The sequence below is a fragment of the Juglans regia genome, chromosome 9 (genome assembly GCF_001411555.2).
Source record: "Juglans regia cultivar Chandler chromosome 9, Walnut 2.0, whole genome shotgun sequence".
Taxonomy (NCBI): domain Eukaryota; kingdom Viridiplantae; phylum Streptophyta; class Magnoliopsida; order Fagales; family Juglandaceae; genus Juglans; species Juglans regia.
In genome coordinates, this window is record NC_049909.1 from 23,830,837 (window position 1) to 23,851,051 (window position 20,215).

Consider the following 20,215-nt stretch of genomic DNA (forward strand, 5'->3'; position numbering starts at 1 on the left):
CGGCAGCCGTCTCTCTCTCAATGCTCTCACGCTGGCATTTCAGTAAGCCTCTCTCTTTCTCCCACGCTTTGAGCACTTATAAACATGGTTTTCCTAGATCTGTTCATTTTTTTTTAAACATGGATTGTTTCTCCCTCAATTCGATATGCCTTTTTTTTTACCATATTTTACTGTAACGCTTGGCCAAATGGCTCTCGTTTTAGGATCTCCTTCTATTATTCTTGGCTACGTCCTCCTTTGTTGTTGTTACCTCTGAAGTATTTAACGTTACATTACCACCATTCAGAAAGTCCACTTCCAAGAGTGTTCCTTGTATTTACTTGCACACAAACAAACGCTACATGTACCTTGAAAGAATTGATAAATTATGTTTTCTATACAGATAAAGATTACTAATATGATGGTGAACCTCATTTATCAACTTCAGTTCAAGTACAAATGATTTTGTCTAATATAATCAATCACTTCGTCAGCAGAAAGATATTTTATCGACAACCCTCTGGAAATGCAGTCCCTGTTGTACATTTAATTTTGAAAGAGAAACTCTTCAGTGTCGATTTTATCAAATTCAAAAGTCACATTATCTTGTCAAATAAAACTATTGTTTACCTTACTCGTGTTGAGCTGATTTGATTTGGTATAAGCTCATCCACGACCTTAATGTTATTCTGCAAAATGTATATCCAATATTAGAGACTATGTTTTGCATGGATCAGCAAGCCACAGAGTCAAGCAGCCATGAAGTAGAAGGATTCAGCCAATTAAGGCCCCTAGGAAAGCTTAAAATTTGAGAGGAAATATACAATTCTTCAGTAGACAACTTAAAATTTGGACCGGTTCAGCACTTTTCAGATGATTTCTGTAATTTAATCAAACGATAAAATCTGGGAAAATAATTTGCATGGTCATCCATAGTAGAGTACAAAAATGAGTCGGTGATTCTGGTTACCCTGTATTCATTCAAAATTTCATCATTGGATATAATTTTCTCAACATCTTGTCCTTCTCTGCGAATGCAGACCACACCATAATCACTGCATATGGTCCTGACCTGGACAACAATAACAAGATTTTTAGATACCATAGTCCACTGCAATGAAGAACATATCAATTCAAAAGGTCGACTCATAGCCTATAAAGAGCTCATATCTATATACCAAGAAAATTGGAACTTTTTAAATAAATTCTTATATACTAACTTTGTACATGATTGGAATTTTGGCATTCTCATAAAATAAAGAACTGAAAATGCCCAAATTTCATGATAAATATGGTGGTAGTACTAGTATATACCTGGTCAGGGATCCAGGCTCCAGGAATGCTAAAAGAATGGAGCAGATCAGAACCACAGACAAGCATAACCTTGAGGGGTTCTACAAGGAGCAAGAGAGAGAGCAAGTCAATGCAATTCTGCTTAAAATATCAATGAAGACACATGTCACCCAATTCAGAACAGGAATACATTAAAATGATAAATAAAAAATTGCTGAATATAAAAATAGAATTAATGTTAGCAACAAACATATTTCACATGTAAGGGCCGTTGTAAGCTACCCAATTGCAGCCTTTTCCCTCTTTCCCCAAATGTGCCCCCTCCCATTGGTAAAAACTAACTAGAAAGACCTCTCCCTTATAAAGGGTTTTCTTCAACAACATACCCCTCCACTTAGATCCAAATTTTTGTGCATGTAAGTGCATGAGTTCTCTCAGAAGGGCTAATTTCAGGAGGATGTAATCACAATTATGTAGCCTAATAACTGGAAAGCAAATAAAAGATACCAGTTTTGCAGAACATACCTCTGGGTAGAAGCCCACTCTCACATATAGTACCCTTAACTCTAGATAAAATGGTTAAAGTGCGTTGGAAGGTACTTTGGCTTGCCTGTAACAAGGGTTTAGAACTTTCAAAATTAATTTCCCACTATGAAAACATGATGAGATAAGACCAAACGTTGGACTTTACACTTGCGAATAAGAACCTAGAATATATCAAAGTGAAACACAGTTCTATCAAATCAAGCATCAGCTCTAATCCCAAGAAATTTGCAACAATGAACTTGAGAGAGAGCATGTAACTTGCCTCCCATGGATCAACCATTATAAATTCAGAACTTTTGCAGGCTAGACGACACATCTGTACCCGATGTTCAGCAGATAGAAGGCCCTAACAAGTAATCAAGTGACTTCTTTGTTAAAGCATGTTGATGTTTGATGACAAAAAAAAAAAAAAAGGTTATAACACTTCAGAAGGCAGGATGGTGATAACTAAGGCATGCAATAACACAATAGAAAAAAAATTCAACCAAGTAATCAATGCAATTATGATGTAAGGTAACTGTCAATCGTGGTCTTTATAAATGATTATTGAGTATCCACATCCTCTGCCATGGGAAAATTATGAAAAAGGAAAAAAAATAAAAGAGAGGAGGTTGTCCAATATGAGTGATTTTGGTAAGAAAGTCCCTAGAAAACAGTATTCCTATTGAATTGCAAAGTGCCTCTCCATGTTTTTTTTTTTTTCTTTTTGTGGGGGGTGGGGAGGGGGGGGTTAGGGTTTTCAGATTGTTTTTCCCCATTAGCAGAGTCAGTCAGAATATTATTAAAGTGGGGATAGGAAATCGGGAGAGGTCTTGGAGAAATTGAGCTAGACAAACTTTGTAATATGGCCTTTAGCTTTAAGGGTTTAGGAAATGTGATGTAAAATGTTCAGGATTCATTTGCTGATTGAATAACCATTTACAAGTTATATGTCTATCAATATGCTAAAAACAACAATTACCTGTTTTTTGTATGCATCATTAACGGGTGACATATAACCTCCAATAACACAATAGCCTTCTGCACTCAAAGCATCTCTTGCCAGCTCTAAGAAAAAATTGACATTGATCAAATCAATATAATACATCTAAAGCAAAATAATAATTCAATACAGTCAAATATACATGTAAAATAGCACCAAGTAATAATTTCCACAAGTTTTACCATTCATGAACACGAATTATAGCTCATCCTGTCATACAACTAGCAAGAAATCAGGTCCATAATGAAATGCATGCAGGAGTCAGTTTGGCAAGGACAAACCAGTTCGCATGCATTGTTATAAAAGTAAATAAAAAATTTCTACATTTGAGTTTACATTTAAGGTATTTAGCAACCATTCCACTCTTTTTGGCAGGGCATCAATTAAGTGAGATCCCATATGAATTGGTTTAACGATGTATTGACTTCAACTCAGAACTAAATTCACGAGCAGTCAATGAGCTCTATCTCAAATGGTAGGTCGCAATTCAAAATTCACAGGGTGGTTGTGTAACCAGAGCCCAAACTTTAATTTCATAACTGAAAACACCACCATAGAAATCCATAACACACTGGTAGATTAGAGGTCTTCCGTCTAGCTTCTTGCTCCTTATCTCAGACAGAGCAAACGGGTAAGGAAAGTGCTGTTAAGGTTTCCCAAAAAAAGCGTCCAATTCGCATAAATATAAATTGGAAATTACAGCCATCAAAATTCAGAGATAAAATTAAGGTTTCCCAAGAACATACCAAACATGCGTAAATGCATATATGTCGGAGGATTGAAGCTTCCGGTCGCCACTAGAGCTACATTTATCTTCTCCCTAAATTTAAAACAGAGGGAGTTACTGCATTCTCAAGCATATGGTAGAAGCAGAATGGACGGAATTTTCGGAAAAATCGGAATGTTGGGGCGCATGCGGGCATCCCAAAGAAATCTTTTTGAATCAGATTATACAATTGAAACTATGAAATGAGTTCTTTTCCCCCGAAACAAAAAGTACTTGAATAGGTAATACTAACTTGGCTGTGGTTCCTGGCGAATCGTCCTGATCGCTTGGCCCTAAAGCTAGTTTAGAGAAAGGCAATGGGATATCCATGACTCCTGAAAAACCAAACAGCCAAGTTTGCATCGAGTATATATGCATACATTTTGAAACACAAATGTTTAGTAGGGGAAATAAAATTATAGGTAAAGAATTCAAGGGAAGGAAAAGAAAACTACCAACCCGCAGAGAGAGGGAGAGACAGAGAGAGATTCCGCGGTAAAACAACGCAGGACTCTGTGAACCTGATCGAGAGTGGGACGGAGATGACCGAGGACTGATCGCCTGTAACATCGTCAAAAAAGTGAAATAATTAATTAAATAAAAAGAGGCCACGTCGATAATAGAATGTCTTCTAGTAACCTTTTATTTGTGAAGGATTAAAAGAAGGTGAGTCTGCGCACATGGAATTGAAACTGTCGACTGGACAAATGATCAAAAACTTGATGTGTATGATACGATGGATATGTAGGAATCGTGGGGAGGCTTTTCCCTGGATTTCTGTTAGGGGATGAGGAGAAAATCGCACGAAAATACTTACCTTTACCGTCGGCGGGCCGGTTGGTAGATGGAAGCCAAAGGAGCCAAAATTCCGATTCGCAATAACACCAAAGAGTTCGTTCGTGTTTTATGCTTCCGTCGGTGGGGGAGACATGGGACGTTAGGATACGAATTTGTATGTCAACTCGTGACCTTCTTGTCTAACTTAAAAATCACGGCCAGATTGACTTTTGACCGTGGCTAAAAAAAATTCCTTTAGTCAAAAATTTGAAATCCAAACCGCGCTAAACGCCACCCCATCCTCACGGTTCATCCCGGACCGGCGGCGCTCTCTCTCGGAGACTGATTTTCAATTGACTGGTGAATTCTAGATCAAACAAAGAAATTACTAAAATCCAAGCCCTATTGCCAGTGTATTGTAAAAATAAGTACAAAAGGTAGTTCGAGAAAAAGGCTTTCCAATTGATCGAGAAAACCACAAAAAAAGTGAATTAAAATAGAATAATGGAGATGAAATGATAGCGTTAGGGATCGAAGAGGTCTGAAATTAATTACCTTTGGCATCTGATGGGCCGAGAGCCTAGAGGGAGGAGCAATTCCGTCGATGAGGAGTTTGGAGACGAGGTGTTGGTGACGGAGATCAGTTATAACCGAATGATCTGAACATGATACGTACCGGGAGAGGGCCGGGGCCATCATCTTTGCAGCTGCATGCAGTGTCCTGTTAGTGATCCTAGCGAGCTATCGAGAAACCAGATACGCACGTGCGCCATGTACTGGTCAGTTAGTACGTGATGATCTTTGAGACTATGTTTAACTGCCCGGCCGGCCACTTCTAACCCACGTACGAAATAACTGCTCAATAAACTGATCTCTTAATTCCTTCACTTCGCTGCTGCATTTTAGCTCCAGGCGTATTGGATGAGAGGAATTACGTACAGATCATCGATGGCTTTAATTCCTTCAGTAACGAAACTAGTAGTACTCTTCGTCTATCATGTCATTTTTACTACAATATTTTGTATCGCTTTGGTTGCTGTATCTGCGACTTCGTTTCAGTTCCAAGTTGGTGGTGAGAGAGGTTGGATCAAGCCTTCTGGAAATGAGACAATGACTAATTACGACAAGTGGGCAACAAATAATAGATTCCATGTTGGAGATACTCTTTGTAAGTTTACAGTACTACTACGTACTACTACCATGCATTATGCATTATACGCAGGCCCTTTTTTAATTTAATGGAGGAGCGTACGTACGTACGTGCATGCTGCTAGATAGCTTGTTGAACTAATTTTTGGGAGCACTCGATCGTTGTATCCATCTTTAATTACTCCTGAAATTTTCTTCTTTCTTGGTTAAATATTTTCCATCTAACCAAGTAACAGTACTGGCATGCAGCTCCATCGTACGTTTAAAATTCTTTCTTCGTCTTCCAGATTTCAGGTACCGGCCGAATGACTCAGTATTGGCAGTGAACTACACAGATTACAAAAACTGCATTGTGTTCAATCCAATTTCAAAATTTTCAGATGGAAATACACTATTACGGATTGATCGATACGGGTTTTTCTACTTCATCAGTGGGCAGCCTGGTCACTGCAAAGCAGGTCAGAAACTTGTTATCCGTGTAATGGTGCAGTCCTCCCAAGTTGCAAAGACCCCAAGAACTGCACCTTCGCCTAAAGGAAATAATGGTGATTCTGGCGACGATGATGATTGGGATTTTTTCAACTGGGGGCCGCCTTCGCTGAATTCTACCATCAAGCGGTCTAATAGTACTGCATCATGCATTTTAACTTTTCTTGGGGGTGTGTTGGTTATTCTCTCTTTGTTCATCGTGTAGGATTGAATTTATCATGATCTATATATATATAGTGACAATGGTAATCCTAATGTATAGGAGATTGATCCTTGTTGTACTTTTCATATATCAGGTTAATTTAGTGGGATTGTAGATTAATTACTGCATGCATGGCCATGTATATGGATATGGAGATCATGATCAGCATTAATCATCTAATTTTCTGCTTTGCTTAATTTTATTGCTAATTAATTGTAGTTTTACCTTTTTGTGGTGACAAAATATGAAAATCTCAATTGTAGCAAGACACTGTGAATCTCATAAAACTGCTTCGAACCGTTTAGTCACCAATATTGAGACGGAAATAATTCATTTTATCATAATCTGAGTCACTGCTTGCAACCATGCATATATGGCCAGGACTGAGCTGCATTTTGATGATAAGACGAAGTTATTAACGAAGTGTGAAATTATTTCACAGATCATCATATTGCATGGTATAAACTGTACTTAAAAAAATCAAAAGAAAGCAATTCTGATGGGAAAGCCATACATTGATCATTTCCTTTAATTTGCAGTTATTTGTTACATTCCTAATCCTAACATTTGACAAAATAAATTCAATAAAATACCTTGCTTACAGGGAATTTTTTAACTACTTGGAAATGGTAAAAGTAAATCGAAGAAACGAATCCGACAGCTTATGCCCTCAGTCACATGTTATTACTTCTAAATCTGATTGCCTTCAGCTGTATATAAGGAATCTGTGATCTTGTAATGGCCAGATAAGATAACTTCCTTCACATTGTGTACCGTCCCTTGCTTGGACTTTTCAGCCGATTTAGGAACATTATTTACTTCATTTTCTTTGCTGAAATTTCCCTGTTCTTGGCTCTGTACTGCTACTTTCGTTTCTACCACTTCAGTCTTTGATTTAATACCAACCGCCTCTGCCTGATCCGCAAACAAGACTTTCGAAATGGGTGAGCTGCAAATCTCTTTATAGATTTCATAAGTAGCAGCACAAGTGTTTCCACCTTCCAACAGCTTTGCAAGAGGATGCAAAACGAAGATTAGACTATCACTTGTCTCCAAAGTTTCCTTCAGAACCAGAAAGTCAGAGACAAACCCTGCTTTGCTGAACTGAACAAACACTGCAGTCTCATCCAAGTGATAGACAGAAGTCACAGAAGTTGGGCCGAAGACTTTAGAGATGCATTCTCTTATCTCCCTTGCCTTGAGCTTGGATGGGAATCCCCAGATTAAAATGATGTTCTCAAACATAATCTTGGGGTACAGCTTTTTGAAGTTCATGGTTCCCAAAGGCTCTGTAATCTTGTTTCCAGTACTAAAATCAATAATGTCTCCATTGGTCCAACTGAGATACAGACGGTTGATATATTTATGGAGCTTTTCATTATGAGCTAAATTTTCAGAGGGCAAATGGAGTTTAAAATCAATGCCTAGATGACTGCATGCCTGGGCAAAGATACATCCTGTCATAAAAGCATCATAACCAGCTTCATGCTTGGCTCCAGAGTTCCAGTTGGATGACCTGCAAAAGTGTTTGAAAGAGTTATCCACTCGGATTGGACAAGAAAGCTGAGTATAGGAACACTATTTCGCTATTTGACCCTTTATGCCAAGCCAAAATGGTAAAACAACTTTTTCTTTACCATGCAAGTCTCAAAGACAACTCTGATGTATGCCTAGAGAGAGGGTGGCAACCCCTATGGAGCTTAATAGCATCAACTAGTACAAAGGGGTAAATACACGCTGCACTCTCAAACTACTAGGGGTTTTGCACTTTATATCCCAAACTACTAAAAACCGACACTCTCAAACTACTAAAAACCGTCACTTTGCACCTCTATTAATTGTAATGTGTAACTACCAGAATTGAATGAAGGTGCAAAATGTACGGTTTTGGCACTTGAATTGGGTCACGTGTCAGTTTTTGTAGTTCGGTTGCAAAGGGTGAAACTCCTGGTAGTTTGAGGGTGCAAAGTGCACTTTTCCGGATAACAAAATACTACCAAGATATTCTTTATAGGCAGAAGGGCAAGCAAACCTCAAATCATCCACTTGAACCTCCACCTGCACACATTGTTGTAAAGCCAGCCCTGTGCTTTTAGAACTAAGAGCAATTTGTGGACACAAAGAGGCAAAAGCTGCGGATAGCGATGTCCTGGGCTTTCTCATCCGTTGTTGGAGTAAAAAATTGGTATTCAAGAGTATTTTTGTGTCAATAATGTGAGGAAAGTACTTATTAACAGAGGAGACAAATTCTTCAGTAGTCAAAGGAAGAGGACCTAAGAATTTGCTGTATACATGTGCAATATCTGTGTCATAAATAGAGAGCTTCTTTAGTAATACTTAAATAATTGTTATATCCTCTTCATGAAACTTGGAATGATAATTTTTACCCAGAAAGCAATTGTGCCCAACAATCAACTTCTTCTCTGAGGAAAGGAGGTCAATGACATGACGAAACCCAATTGCAGCTTTGATTTTATTCTCTTCTCCTCGGAGATGCTCATCTTTTACCTCTTTCTGCAGAAAATTGGGAAAAAATAAATGTGAAATCACATGACAAATAAATTTCAAATTTATTTTTCCCTCCATATTCACTTTCAGCAACATCAGGCTAATAAAAAAGATGCCAAAAATCCATTCCTTGAGACTTCATATTTTTAACATTAACTTTTATCTTTCTAATAATTCTCTCCTTTGATTTCTTGAAATTAAAATTCTCTGCTGAAATTTTATAAAATGCTAGCTAGCCCAATTTTGAAATCACTAAGACCTCCTTGAAGGGAAAAACAAATTCAAGTGACAAGTTTAATAATTGTGACAGTTCAAAAATGTCACCAAGCAGTCCTTCAAATGAGAAGAACATTTGGAAACTTGACTTTCACATGTATGTGGACTTCCCGAAATTTTCCCCAAGGACTTGTGAAATTATCTTACCATAATGAAGTCCCTATCATCCTTGGTTTCTGTATACACTACCAGCACCTGTGAACAGTTGTTTTCACTATTCACACGAATGTAAGTAAGATCTTTGAAGTGCTTGTTAATGACCTGCATATTTCCAATTTCTTTTCAGTGAGATAAGACCTTGCGCAAAAAAAGAATTACAATATTCTCTACAAAATTACATTCTTTTTATAATCAATTCATTATGAAATAAAAGCACAAGCTAGGACACGGGAACTAAAAAGAGTAACACCCAAAGAGAAAAACTAGCATCTAAAACTCAAAAGATCCCAAAAATCCCACAATAAAGAAAATAGATGAATGAATTTAGACATGAATATAAATTGCAAACCAAACTTGAATTCAGAGATTTTTAAAAAGGGCCTCACAGTTTAGAAGGCAGCCACTTCATAAGGAAATAAAGGAATCAGCAGATCCTATCCGATTAGATATACAGAGGACACATATACATGTGACTCCTGCTAGATTAACTGTACACACTGCCTAAAATGAAAGATGTATTACGCAGACTCATTGCAGAGTCTTCTCGGTAAATCTACTGAGAAATGGTTTCTTTTATCACTAGAACATCACGCATAGATGTTGCTCTTGTATATGTCCCGTGTACTTGGGCTCTTGCCTATAATTATGATCAATAAAATCTTATTTACCAATAAAACATAAAAATCTATTAGAAAATGGAAAAAACATAACTACCAATTTGCAATCTTTTTGAACCATCAATCATCCAAACTGCACTTTACTATCCGGCATACTAGAAAAAGATAGAATTGAAATTTGATTTAAGGATTTTAATGTTCATACATAAATTGTTTTTCAGGGAATATACAGCTTTACCAAAGTCCATCTATGCATCAAAAACCAATGCTTTGAAATCAGGTTTCCATTATTTTCTTTGAGGAGATAGGATGAGTGGATGGACTAGGTTTGACTGAATTTGGAAAGCTTCCAAACAGCCCCTAAGGATAACGTTCCAAACTAAATGTCAATGAGCATCAGAATCTTAAATGAATTGAGATTGTCACACGTTACCAATTTAATTAGTCTAAGCTGATGAGAAGTAAACCCGGTCAGATTAAGAGCTGGACGCATCTTAAAGAAAATGGTTTTAAATTGTTGCTTTGCGTTATCTGAGGTCCACTGAAGTGGGAACCCCCCACTTCTATCCCGTAACAACCCATCACACCATTCACTGAACCTGATCTTGATTCGCTCAGTGAACAGAACATCAGCCATGCGGTTTAACGATTTGTCTTTAACTTCTTTCGAGCTGCACCATGTATATGATAACTCATCCTCGTATGCCATATCTAGTCGTCTCAATGCATCGTCTTCTTGTCCTCTGGATAAATAAGATATTCCTGAGATTATCCAAGATTAAGCTCTCAAAAGCATATAGAAAGCATGATGAATTAACACGATAGAAGTACGAGAGTAGTTGGCACAACATAACACTTGAGCAATAGACAAAATAGTTTAAATAGCTGCAGCAAGCCCACATTATCAAACTTTTCTTTGAAGAGCTACCGAGAAAGTAATCAAACTACATCAAAAACTACCCAAGCAATGGATTCCCCCTCCCCCTTCTCAAGGTTTATAGATAATATTTTTAAATCACTATACCCACATTCAAACACATTCTTTATATCAGGACATTCGCAAACAAAGCAACAAAGCATGTACACCAGTCAAAATCATAAAAGTTAGCGTAAGGTCCAAATGCAATTAAAAAGCAAAAACAAAAACCAATACATAACTACCTTCGTGTATGCATGCATTAAAATCAAACTGGTATCTAGCTAAGAAATCAATTGATGTCGTCTGGCAGAGGAACTCGTAAGAGGGGCCATCTACCGGAAGCTCCTGACGAGGAAACACATAGAAATTGTGCCTGCCAAAGGAAATAAATCATTGTCAGTCTCATCAAACAAAATTGATAAGAATGATTGACGCTAAAAAGAGCTTTTCATTGGGGGTGCGCGGGTTCATTATCGTACACTTTCTTAACCAAACTCCACTGAAACGAGCTTTGCCAGTTCCCAAACCAGAGGCGCAATTATCCGTGCAACCAAACTGAGCATAAGACCAAAAAATCATATATCTTGCTCGTTGTATTAATCCCTGCCCGATATCTAATTTACATGCATTTTTTTCACAATGGATCGAACCTACAAAGAAGACATGATTTGGTTTCTCTTTTTCCTTGTCTTTTTTGGGTGTGAAATCAAACACAGCATTAAAGGCACTTACGGATGAGAAAGGAAGCAGTGATTGGAAGGGTCCCAGCTGAAAGGGCAGACGCCGAACTGGATGACGGCGAACTTCTCGGCGGAGTCCTTAACTTTGAGATACCGCACGTCGGAGCGGTCAAACTCGAAGGAATCACGCCAGGGGGCACTAGTGACGCCAGTCATCTCGAGGTCGATGGCGACGAAGTCGGCGGATCGGACAAGGCGGCGAAGGTCGGCCAGGGCCGAGGCGAAGTTGGACTTGGTGACATGCTTGAGATGGAAGGGGGCGGATTGCGGCGGTTGGGTAGTGGTTGAGGTGGTGGAGAAAGGGAGGCTCAGAGCCCGTGAGAGCGCCATCCTTGCACGGTGGTGCTTGTACTTCATATTGCGTTCAGTGTCTATAGGTTCATGGAGGAGCAGACATACATACAGTCCAGACAGGGGGAGTAGGGACCGAGTTCAATTACTGAAGTTAAAACAACGGCACGTCGTTTTATAGGCGACAAAAGTACAAACAATGATATTACTCACCAACCTTTAGATTATGGCATATGATATTCTCAACAGATGCCAGGAATTTTAATTAATAAATAAACTAAATTTAAGAGCCTTCCGTAAAATATAGAGATTTTTTGTTTAAAAAATAAATAAATTATGGATGTACTTCAGCTGATTGTCTCAATTACATTTATACAGAAAAATGAAAGTATTTAAAAGCCATTGTTTGGTGGAGCTGCTCCAATAGCGTCATCTTCCAAGTCAGATTTTGATTGAAGCAACCACCAAGGCTGAGCCTCCCTTTTGATTGTGGTTGTGCTGCACATTGAATCCTTCCAGTGCTCCGGCCGGCCTCATAATCATTCATGGTGTACCACCGCCTTTGCGAATTGAGAGAGTATCAGTCATGCAGCAAGGGGGGATAGAAAAATAACAAAACAAAAGAAGGGATCCTCATTATGGGAATGGAATCATCCTAGATACAAGATTGCCCGCGCCTGTAAACAGACGTACATTTCCTTTAAACTGAAGTTGCATTTTTTTATCAACTTCCAGATAAGCCTCCAAGTTAAGCTTCTATTGAACTATTACCTATATTCCCATCAATCATCATTGTCAATATTTGCAAGAATTTAAAATAGACCTACTGAAATCACAAAGGTTACGATACTTACGTCTGCTTTCTGAGTCTCGAACTAGACGAGCTGCAAAGGCCCCATCAAGCGAATGTTTTATGGGGTTGGAGAAAAAGAAACCGTCCTCCGTTGCAAAATCAGATGGTACATATCTGTCGACAGGATCTACAGAAAATTCCTGAGACCCAATAAAACTAATGCATAAGGAAAATGCACCTTAGAAAAGCTTCAAAATTATATTTTCAGTTTGATCACTTATCCTAGATGTCCTATGGACAATGACAGACATACAATAGATTTCATCCTCTGCACATTTGTATCGTCACATTTGGATTTCCTGGATTTACTGGTAAGTTTAATGCTCCTAAAACTCAGAACTATCACCTATGGAACGGTCTGTATCCTTCTTGAGGGAATAAGCAGGAAACATGCCACATCATATAATAAGATCATGCAGTAAACCTACTGGATGCCTGAGAAGAAATGCAGCCACTCTCTCTTCATTCTCTTCAGGATCTATGGAGCAGGTACTGTAAATTAAAACTCCACCAGGCTTTACCAATCTATAATTGCACAATAAAACAAATAGACAAAATGCATTAGTTGATCAATGGATATGAAGACTCGACTCCTACACACACTAGCTATGAAAGATGTTGAAGGCTCGAAGGGGGAGTGAAGTCCTTTAGCATCATTCAAAATATGAACTCCATAAATTTCTAAAGGTTTATTTGAAGGGAGAAAGAAGCTTAGTCTTTGAATTTTGCAGTAGTCAAATTGATCTTCACCTTTTGATAATTCATTTCAAATCTAAATAAGCAAGCACCAAAAAGAGTGAGGTTCAAAGTTTGAAATTGTAAACCATGATAAACATAAGAATCTCACTTTTAGAATTACATAGATTTAAAGATTTTATATAATTTTTTAAGAAGCAAGATTCATGTTGGCCTGAGCAAAAACAAATGCGTTTATGTTGGTGATGTGCATCGGTTATAGTGGAGAGTGAAGGGGGAGGGGGAGGAAGAACTTTGGCTCATACAGAGATGCTGCATCAAATAGCTCATCCTGTAAATTCTTCAGTTGTTCAACATCCTCTAATTTCCTATTCCAGCGCAGGTCCGCTCTCTTCCAAAAGTCAAACAGGCAAACAACATTAGGTAAATACAAGAAAATAATTAAAAATAATAGAATCTTAATAGTTAACATGGACGAAACATGGAGATACATGTGGTTCTTAGACAATAACCTTTGAGAGAACACCCAGTCCAGAACATGGAGCATCCAACAAAACCTTATCACACTTCGTGGGATTTTTTTCCTGTAAAACGAGAAAAACATACAAAATTACAAGTTCCAAAAGAGACTCCAGTTTTATGTAAGATCTTACGACAACTTACAGCAAAGACACAGAGATCAGCATGGATGGTGCTGATGACGCCATCTACTTGGTGCAACTTGGCCGTCTCTTTAAGGATTCTTAATCGGCCTTTGTTTATGTCAATCGCTGTTACCATGCCTGAGACACCATGAGACATCTTCATATCATTTGTGATTGCTCAGAGGGGGAAGTTGAGAAAATAAAATTCTAAACATCAATGTAATATAGAGCAAGTTATCCTATTCTGGCAAAATAAAAAAAAAATCTACTTCATGAATGCAAAGGTTATAATATTCTCTTACTAAAGCAAATAATGATATTATCATCAATCAAAATTGCCACAAGAGCAGATTCTCTGACAGATCAAGCTGGTGCATTGTCTTCCACGTTCATAAAACCTAATCTTAGTTTGTTTTTGGCAACGTGAGGAAAAAAGATTCTGGGTTTGAAGCTTGTATGAAGTACTCACGTACACCCACTCTCTTCACCACAAAAAAAAAGGGAAGAACACAATATTCCATGTTCAATTGACAGAATGATGGCAAATCTCTCACGAGCCCTCTTATGATGAAAAAGTCTGGCTTATAAGAAGAAACATTGATGTGCATTTCTGCTTTCTCAAAAGAAAGCGAATAAACCTCAGACTAGTCATTATTTAAGCAAAAATAAGTACTTAAAATCATTCCTAAATAGCAGTAATCACTTCAAACTGGCAAATGACTTTTTTTTTTTCCAAATCGAAGAATACCCCTGCCACTTAAATGGGATGCCATGTAAAGTGTCTTTCCTCCTGGAGCAGCACAACAATCAATTATACTCTCACCCGGTTGAGGATCCACAACAGAAACGACCATACCTGCAGTGAGATTGTGATAAAGAATCTGATGATAAATCAATATACAAACTCAAACACAGTCTAGTTGAAATGCTAAAGTCAGATTCTTGATGGACATATCTAAGCATGGCCTATCTAAATATTACTGGTCTTGATGAGATTATCAAACACCCAGTCATGTTGACAGGATCATCATATTCGCTAAGGCCACATGTCCATGGAAAAATTTTCAATAAAAAATCCACTTCCTATTTTAGTGGAAACCATAACCTGACTCAAGCCCAAATGAAGTAGGATAAAATCACCTGCACTCTCATCCTGAACAGAACATAAACCATCTCTCAGTAAGCCGGCTTGTATGACAATCTGAAATGAAGACGGCACATAAGTAAGTAGAAAATAAATAAGAAATTGAGTGCTTCAAGAATGAATTCCATTTTATAGGTAAAACATAGTGCATCATGAAAGTGCCCCCTTTCTGTAGGAAACCATATAACTGCCCCCACCCCAAGAAAAAGAACGCACACACAATTGCCACATAACAACTAATAGCAGTGAATTACTGATCAACATTGAAATTCAATGGATAATTTTCAAGTTAAAAAATATGGAAGCCATATATTTGCACTTGATTCTGTTGTTGTGCAGAAGAAATGCCAGTAACTAGCAACTGCATTGTGACAATCCTAGACACCAACCTGGAAATATATCTTTTTTTTTTATAAGTAATAAGAGATTTTATTAATGCAAGTAGATAGGCATAGCCCAAGTACACAGGAAGTATACAAGCGGAAACACCTAAAACCAACTTGGAAATATAACAGGAACAAAACTCTTGTGCTCCATTTAAATAATCCGTGGCTGTTGGAAGAAACCAAAAACTGAACTTGTACCTGCAACCCGGTTTTCATGCGGACAAAGTCATCCAAATGCAAAGAAAGCTCATGTGGGACCTGAAGCATAAGAGAAGAAAATTGGTAATAAGTTTGTCTAGCACCAGAAACACCAAGAAAAGTGATAAAAAGTACAAATACTGAGTTATGTGCGTGTGTAAGTTCCCATGGAGGGGTGAGTTGTGGTATTACATAAAGTGGTTTATGTCAAGCAATAAGCACCCTCAAAAGTTTTAAGGAAATTTCAAAAAGTTAATCAAGCACCTTCAACAAATTAAGCTTCATAACAAGGTCAGCTCTTGAAACACCTTTCCCACGATTTGCCCTGACATTACCATAAAAAGACGGCTATTATATCTGTTTTACATCAAATAGAAGGAGAACAGGATAGTGCAGCAAAAAACCTCAAGCTGAAACTGGGATCACTGTTGTTCCAGGTCATCAATCTAATGGCTTCTTCTTGCCCAATATACTTTGTCCATCTCCGTACCATCCACTAGAAAGGAGATATAACGAATATGCTCAGAAAATGCATGTCTATTTCTACAGACTTCTCGTTTAAGAGATTTAAATATCACTTTCCTTTAAACGATCTAGAAAACTATTTTCTATGGTTGTACAATTAAGCATGCTTCTTACCAAACAAGAAATCCACTAGGATGCAGTGAAAAGGCCTTGACAGTTGACCAAATTGTTCAAAGAACATATGAAGCATCAACTCATTCATCTGGAAGACTGTTTCAATATTTCTTGTGTATAACAAGAAATGTCGATCAGATAGCTAACCCAGTGTTTGGACCTTTAGTTGAATTGGCCTTTAATGAATGAAGTTTAAACTTTAGTAACTCTTAAGGTCTGGGGAAATTTCAGTTACTTGTGATATTTTTCTAACCCAAGGATGCTCTTAGGCTATCTAATACAACCATTATCAGAAGTGGCAAAAGCTTGCAACTATGTACTTACAACAGGATGAGAGTACAGGGTGGCAAGAGCGCGTGCTTGTGAACGTTCATCACCCTCCACTTTGGGTAGAGGAAGAGAGTTGTTTTCCTGCAACCCAAAGTTCTAGGGATTCAACAAATTCCTCGAAACTACACCATGAGAAAAACACATATGAATTGATAATGGCAAACCTGAAGCAAAATAAGCTTTCTCAGAATCCCATTGACCATGTTACCAGCACCTGGTCTAAGGGCAACCTTTGCAAGCCTCACATTCTGCAGTGATATGTAGCAATTACGATAAAAGAATGAAAAGTTGGAAAACATTTAAAGAAATAGTTATATGCCCATGGGTGAAGCTTTAGGAGGTTATAGGGCCAGAACTGAAACTAGGCCATGCCCAACTTGACCTAACTTTGTCACATTCAAAGGTTTGAACCCTACTTATGATAGGTGTACGTAGGACATGTTCATGGCAGAAGCAAAATGGTAATGTCATGAAAACAACTAGAACCTTCCAAAAATTCAGAAGTCACTAAAAGGGTGGGCAAAGTATGATCAGTTAATGATTGACATGTGTTTTTGATGAATGTGCATCCTAAAAACCCACACCTAGGACCCGCTTTCATAACAAAATGCTCAGTCTACCTATATCAACCTCAAATGGTTTAACAAAGAAAATGATAACACAGATATCTCCAATTAATTTAATCCATAATTGCTGATAATCGTCTTAAGCCGAAATAAAAAACAGAGAACTGCATAATTAGCCGACAATAACCTTATTAAAAAAAAACAAAAAAGCAGAAATTTACCTCATCCACAACAGCATATCGTGGCATATCTAGCTTGATAATCTCGTAGAAACCTATTCTGAGAATCTATACAGAAAGATTTAGAAAAATTTGCACATAACTGAGTAAATGATTAGGAGATGCCCATATATGAATAAATGAGTAGCATATGTCCCACTATAGAAACATGTATATATGTGTGTGTGTAGGCTTAATTTCATAAAATCTGCCCTTCACGCAAGGCCACTCAATTGTATTGGTCATATTGCCTGCTTTTACAAAATGGTTGATGTTGCAAACAAATAAGCTAACAAGAAGTGTGAAAGCAAATACCTGTAAGAGAAGAGGCTCCATGCTTTTAAATGTGTTCTCATCATGGCATATTGAACAGATCAAGTAATCAAGAAACCTCCTCCAACGGATGGTGCCACCAACAATATCTGTAACCTATATAACCATTAGGAAAAAAAGTTAAAAAGGAAAACGTAAAGATGTAAATGGAAGAGATCAGTTCCCTGGTAGATTTGGCAGACTACAAAAGAGCATTAGCATTCCACTTCACTAAAACATCTATGCGAAAAGGTTTAAACCCTTCAAATGGTCAAGATTTTTCTGAGTTATTCCTTGAAAAAATGAAATGAGATTAAGGGAAAAGGTGTAACTGTAATTTAGAATATTAATAAAATTATGTACAAAAACAGAGATAGAAGAGTGAGTGAGAGAGAGAGAGAACCAATCTAAGATCCCGATAATCTAACTCCCGGGTGCGAAATCCAAGAGTTCTTGCTACATATCCCATCTCGTTATCACCAGAACCCTTCCCTTTCTCATTCAAAAGATCAGCAAAAGCACCACCGAACTCTATTCTCATCAGCCTCACTGCAGACACTGTATAAAGCCAAAAATAAATTGACATGAGAAAACTGAAAAAAGCACATAAATTCTGAAAAATATTCTTATAACCAATATAGATGAGCCTATGATATATCCCAAAGCCAAGTTCATTTTAACAAATAAATGAATAATTGATTAACCTCGGAACAAACACCAAAATCCAACTACTGTACAACATACATAGGGAAACCCACAGAGAAGAGCCATAATTACCAGCCCTATGGGGTGAGACCTCCAAATTCAGCTTCTGGGTCTTGTTAGCGGCAGCGTGAGAACCTGCACATTTTTTGAGTCAATAACCATGACATAAAATGTAAATTAGAAGCATGTTAAACAAAAACTACGAATACTACTATGCACACCCTCCCCCTAATTTCTGAGAAATAAATTCAAAACCACAACTAAGCCCAATGGTGCCATTGCACTCTTTTAGATGGATGCCTATAGATTTCCATCGAACCCATTTCATTCTTCCCTGCTACTTCCCCCTAACCAAACAAAAAGTTTGCCTTTTCTCCATTAGCATTAAACGAAACCAATTACTGAAGAACGCCATCCTCAGGCTGCTGAGAAAAAAACACGTAATTATCAGCCTAAACCTCGCACAATGGTAATTATTACACTCATTGAAGTGAAATTTTTTTTTTTTTTTTTCCAAAGGGAACCCAACCGTTCCTTTTCATAAATTCTCGGGAACTAAGTAGGAAGTTCTTACTTTTTACCTTTTCTAGGATTGTAAATAGGTGTCTTAGACTCCCGTGTTCTCTTGGAAAACTTTAGTGGCTTCGAAGAAGCTTTGTGACTCTCAGCTGCAGCTGCAGGGAGACTCACACGGAGAGGGAGCAGGTGCGCCATTGTTGATCCAACTTCCATGTCAAGTTGTCCCCGAGAGGAAGAGGTCGGGTTGGATAATAATATGCAAACGTTGCAAGTGTTTGCAGAATTACGAAAATGCACCCCCGTGCGCACCGCGATTATTAACGTCCTTTTATATATTTAACAATTTTTTAGATTATTTTCAATGTGCAATAATTATTAATCTTCCTTCAAAATATACTTAATTTAAAACATCAAAATGAATAAATTGCATAGCGATATATAATTTTTTAAGAAGGAAGTGTCAAAATCATCCATTCTCCAGTTATGTGACTTTAAATAAAAATAAATAAATAATATATGAAGTTAAAATTATTAAAAAATATAATTCTTCTAATCGAGCTATTGATTTTTTTTATTTATAAAGTATTTATTAGTTATAAACATGTCTTCTCAATGATCTAATTATTTGATAGAAAAATTTTACTTACAACCGGTTTGGAGAACTGGTGCGTCACCGTGTCCTACATGGCACGTTTCGAAAACAGTGTCATTCTAATTTAATTAAAAAATAGATTTTTACTCACCAATAAAAGATATATACATGAGAATGTGTGAAGAACAATATAAAATTAAAGCTAAAAGAAGATAAACAAATACTCAACGTGGTAGGGGAAAAAGTAAATCTATAAATCAAGGGGAATTCCTCGTCGACGACGGCTCAGATGCGGAATGTATGATAAACGGCAACCGCAACAACCGGTTCTTTAATCCACAGCGGCGGCGACGACAGACAGAATCCTTATGAGGATGGGTCTCTGGGTTCAGCTCGAGCTTCAGCTTATTTTGGTTTCGTTTTCCTCCCTTTCTAAACATTTAATTTGTTTTCCGTTTTTTTTTAATAAAATATAAGCTGATGCGGTAGTGCCACGTCAACCGGTTTCACACCGACGGTTGCATATAAAAAAATTGTATTTGATATACCATGTGACCATTTTTATGAGAAGTTCTATATATACAAAATGAAGCACTTTTCTCTTAAGTAAATTACACGAGAATTTCCATCATTAACATAAAAATGAGTAAGGGGAGAGAGATGATCTAAATTTTAAGATGAGATATTAATATCAACACTCTTTTTTTATTTACTAATCTT

The 20,215-nt window shown here is 37.5% G+C and overlaps 3 protein-coding genes across 11 annotated transcripts; all 3 read right to left on the bottom strand.

The window, feature by feature from the left end:
- Positions 1-295: 295 nt before the first annotated feature.
- Positions 296-5,138, bottom strand: LOC108994502 (nicotinamide/nicotinic acid mononucleotide adenylyltransferase). Of its 3 annotated transcripts, none has more exons than XM_035693890.1 (12): positions 4,899-5,138; positions 4,384-4,710; positions 4,022-4,127; positions 3,820-3,901; positions 3,547-3,620; positions 2,780-2,865; positions 2,081-2,164; positions 1,798-1,882; positions 1,294-1,373; positions 950-1,051; positions 610-668; positions 296-514 (listed from the first exon to the last, which is right to left on the bottom strand). In XM_035693890.1, the coding sequence occupies exons 4-12, from the start codon at positions 3,894-3,896 to the stop codon at positions 424-426; spliced, it is 738 nt and encodes a 245-aa protein (XP_035549783.1). In that variant the 5' UTR covers positions 3,897-3,901; positions 4,022-4,127; positions 4,384-4,710; positions 4,899-5,138; the 3' UTR covers positions 296-423. The 3 variants fall into 3 exon arrangements, with proteins under 3 accessions (XP_035549783.1, XP_018825297.1, XP_018825290.1); XM_018969752.2 differs by having other exon boundaries at positions 4,026-4,127; positions 4,899-5,137; XM_018969745.2 differs by lacking the exons at positions 4,384-4,710; positions 4,899-5,138 and adding an exon at positions 4,206-4,321 and having other exon boundaries at positions 4,026-4,127.
- Positions 5,139-6,683: 1,545 nt separating this feature from the next.
- Positions 6,684-11,830, bottom strand: LOC108994530 (poly(A)-specific ribonuclease PARN). 3 transcript variants are annotated; one of them, XM_018969780.2, is made up of 7 exons: positions 11,395-11,830; positions 10,905-11,035; positions 10,177-10,505; positions 9,115-9,228; positions 8,571-8,697; positions 8,216-8,486; positions 6,684-7,699 (listed from the first exon to the last, which is right to left on the bottom strand). In XM_018969780.2, the coding sequence occupies exons 1-7, from the start codon at positions 11,757-11,759 to the stop codon at positions 6,874-6,876; spliced, it is 2,163 nt and encodes a 720-aa protein (XP_018825325.1). In that variant the 5' UTR covers positions 11,760-11,830; the 3' UTR covers positions 6,684-6,873. The 3 variants fall into 3 exon arrangements, with proteins under 3 accessions (XP_018825325.1, XP_035549850.1, XP_018825327.1); XM_035693957.1 differs by having other exon boundaries at positions 10,177-10,486; positions 11,395-11,814; XM_018969782.2 differs by lacking the exon at positions 11,395-11,830 and adding an exon at positions 11,142-11,258 and having other exon boundaries at positions 10,177-10,486.
- Positions 11,831-11,903: 73 nt separating this feature from the next.
- On the bottom strand, positions 11,904-19,141 carry LOC108994543 (probable ribosomal RNA small subunit methyltransferase B). 5 transcript variants are annotated; one of them, XR_001996712.2, is made up of 19 exons: positions 18,966-19,141; positions 18,457-18,519; positions 18,083-18,237; positions 17,683-17,796; positions 17,371-17,436; positions 16,748-16,831; positions 16,578-16,664; positions 16,019-16,110; positions 15,879-15,939; positions 15,615-15,674; positions 15,027-15,087; positions 14,635-14,742; positions 13,906-14,024; positions 13,755-13,826; positions 13,548-13,633; positions 12,975-13,071; positions 12,548-12,686; positions 12,387-12,464; positions 12,021-12,253 (listed from the first exon to the last, which is right to left on the bottom strand). XR_001996712.2 is itself a non-coding variant. In XM_018969805.2 (18 exons), exons 1-18 carry the CDS (start codon positions 19,114-19,116, stop codon positions 12,237-12,239), a joined length of 1,632 nt encoding a protein of 543 aa, XP_018825350.1. In that variant the 5' UTR covers positions 19,117-19,140; the 3' UTR covers positions 11,904-12,236. The 5 variants fall into 5 exon arrangements, 3 of the variants coding, with proteins under 3 accessions (XP_018825350.1, XP_018825334.1, XP_018825357.1); XM_018969805.2 differs by lacking the exon at positions 12,387-12,464 and having other exon boundaries at positions 11,904-12,253; positions 18,966-19,140; XM_018969789.2 differs by having other exon boundaries at positions 11,964-12,464.
- Positions 19,142-20,215: the final 1,074 nt, after the last annotated feature.

Excerpts from the sequence above, each read along its gene's own strand:
- LOC108994502 (XM_018969745.2), bottom strand. The coding sequence starts at position 4,248 with ATGTGCGCAGACTCACCTTCTTTTAATCCTTCACAAATAAAAG. Across the intron at positions 3,902-4,025 it reads GTCTCTCCCTCTCTCTGCGG|GAGTCATGGATATCCCATTG; the intron begins GTTGGTAGTTTT and ends TTGGTTTTTCAG. Across the intron at positions 1,052-1,293 it reads GAGCCTGGATCCCTGACCAG|GTCAGGACCATATGCAGTGA; the intron begins GTATATACTAGT and ends ATTGTTGTCCAG.
- LOC108994530 (XM_018969780.2), bottom strand. The coding sequence starts at position 11,759 with ATGAAGTACAAGCACCACCGTGCAAGGATGGCGCTCTCACGGGCTCTG. Across the intron at positions 11,036-11,394 it reads CACTGCTTCCTTTCTCATCC|GCACAATTTCTATGTGTTTC; the intron begins GTAAGTGCCTTT and ends TTCCTTTGGCAG. Across the intron at positions 8,487-8,570 it reads TGGGCACAATTGCTTTCTGG|ATATTGCACATGTATACAGC; the intron begins GTAAAAATTATC and ends TTTATGACACAG.
- LOC108994543 (XM_018969789.2), bottom strand. The coding sequence starts at position 19,116 with ATGGAAGTTGGATCAACAATGGCGCACCTGCTCCCTCTCCGTGTGAGT. Across the intron at positions 18,520-18,965 it reads TATTTACAATCCTAGAAAAG|GTTCTCACGCTGCCGCTAAC; the intron begins GTAAAAAGTAAG and ends AAAAATGTGCAG. Across the intron at positions 12,687-12,974 it reads CATTTCTTCTCAGGCATCCA|GAATTTTCTGTAGATCCTGT; the intron begins GTAGGTTTACTG and ends ATTGGGTCTCAG.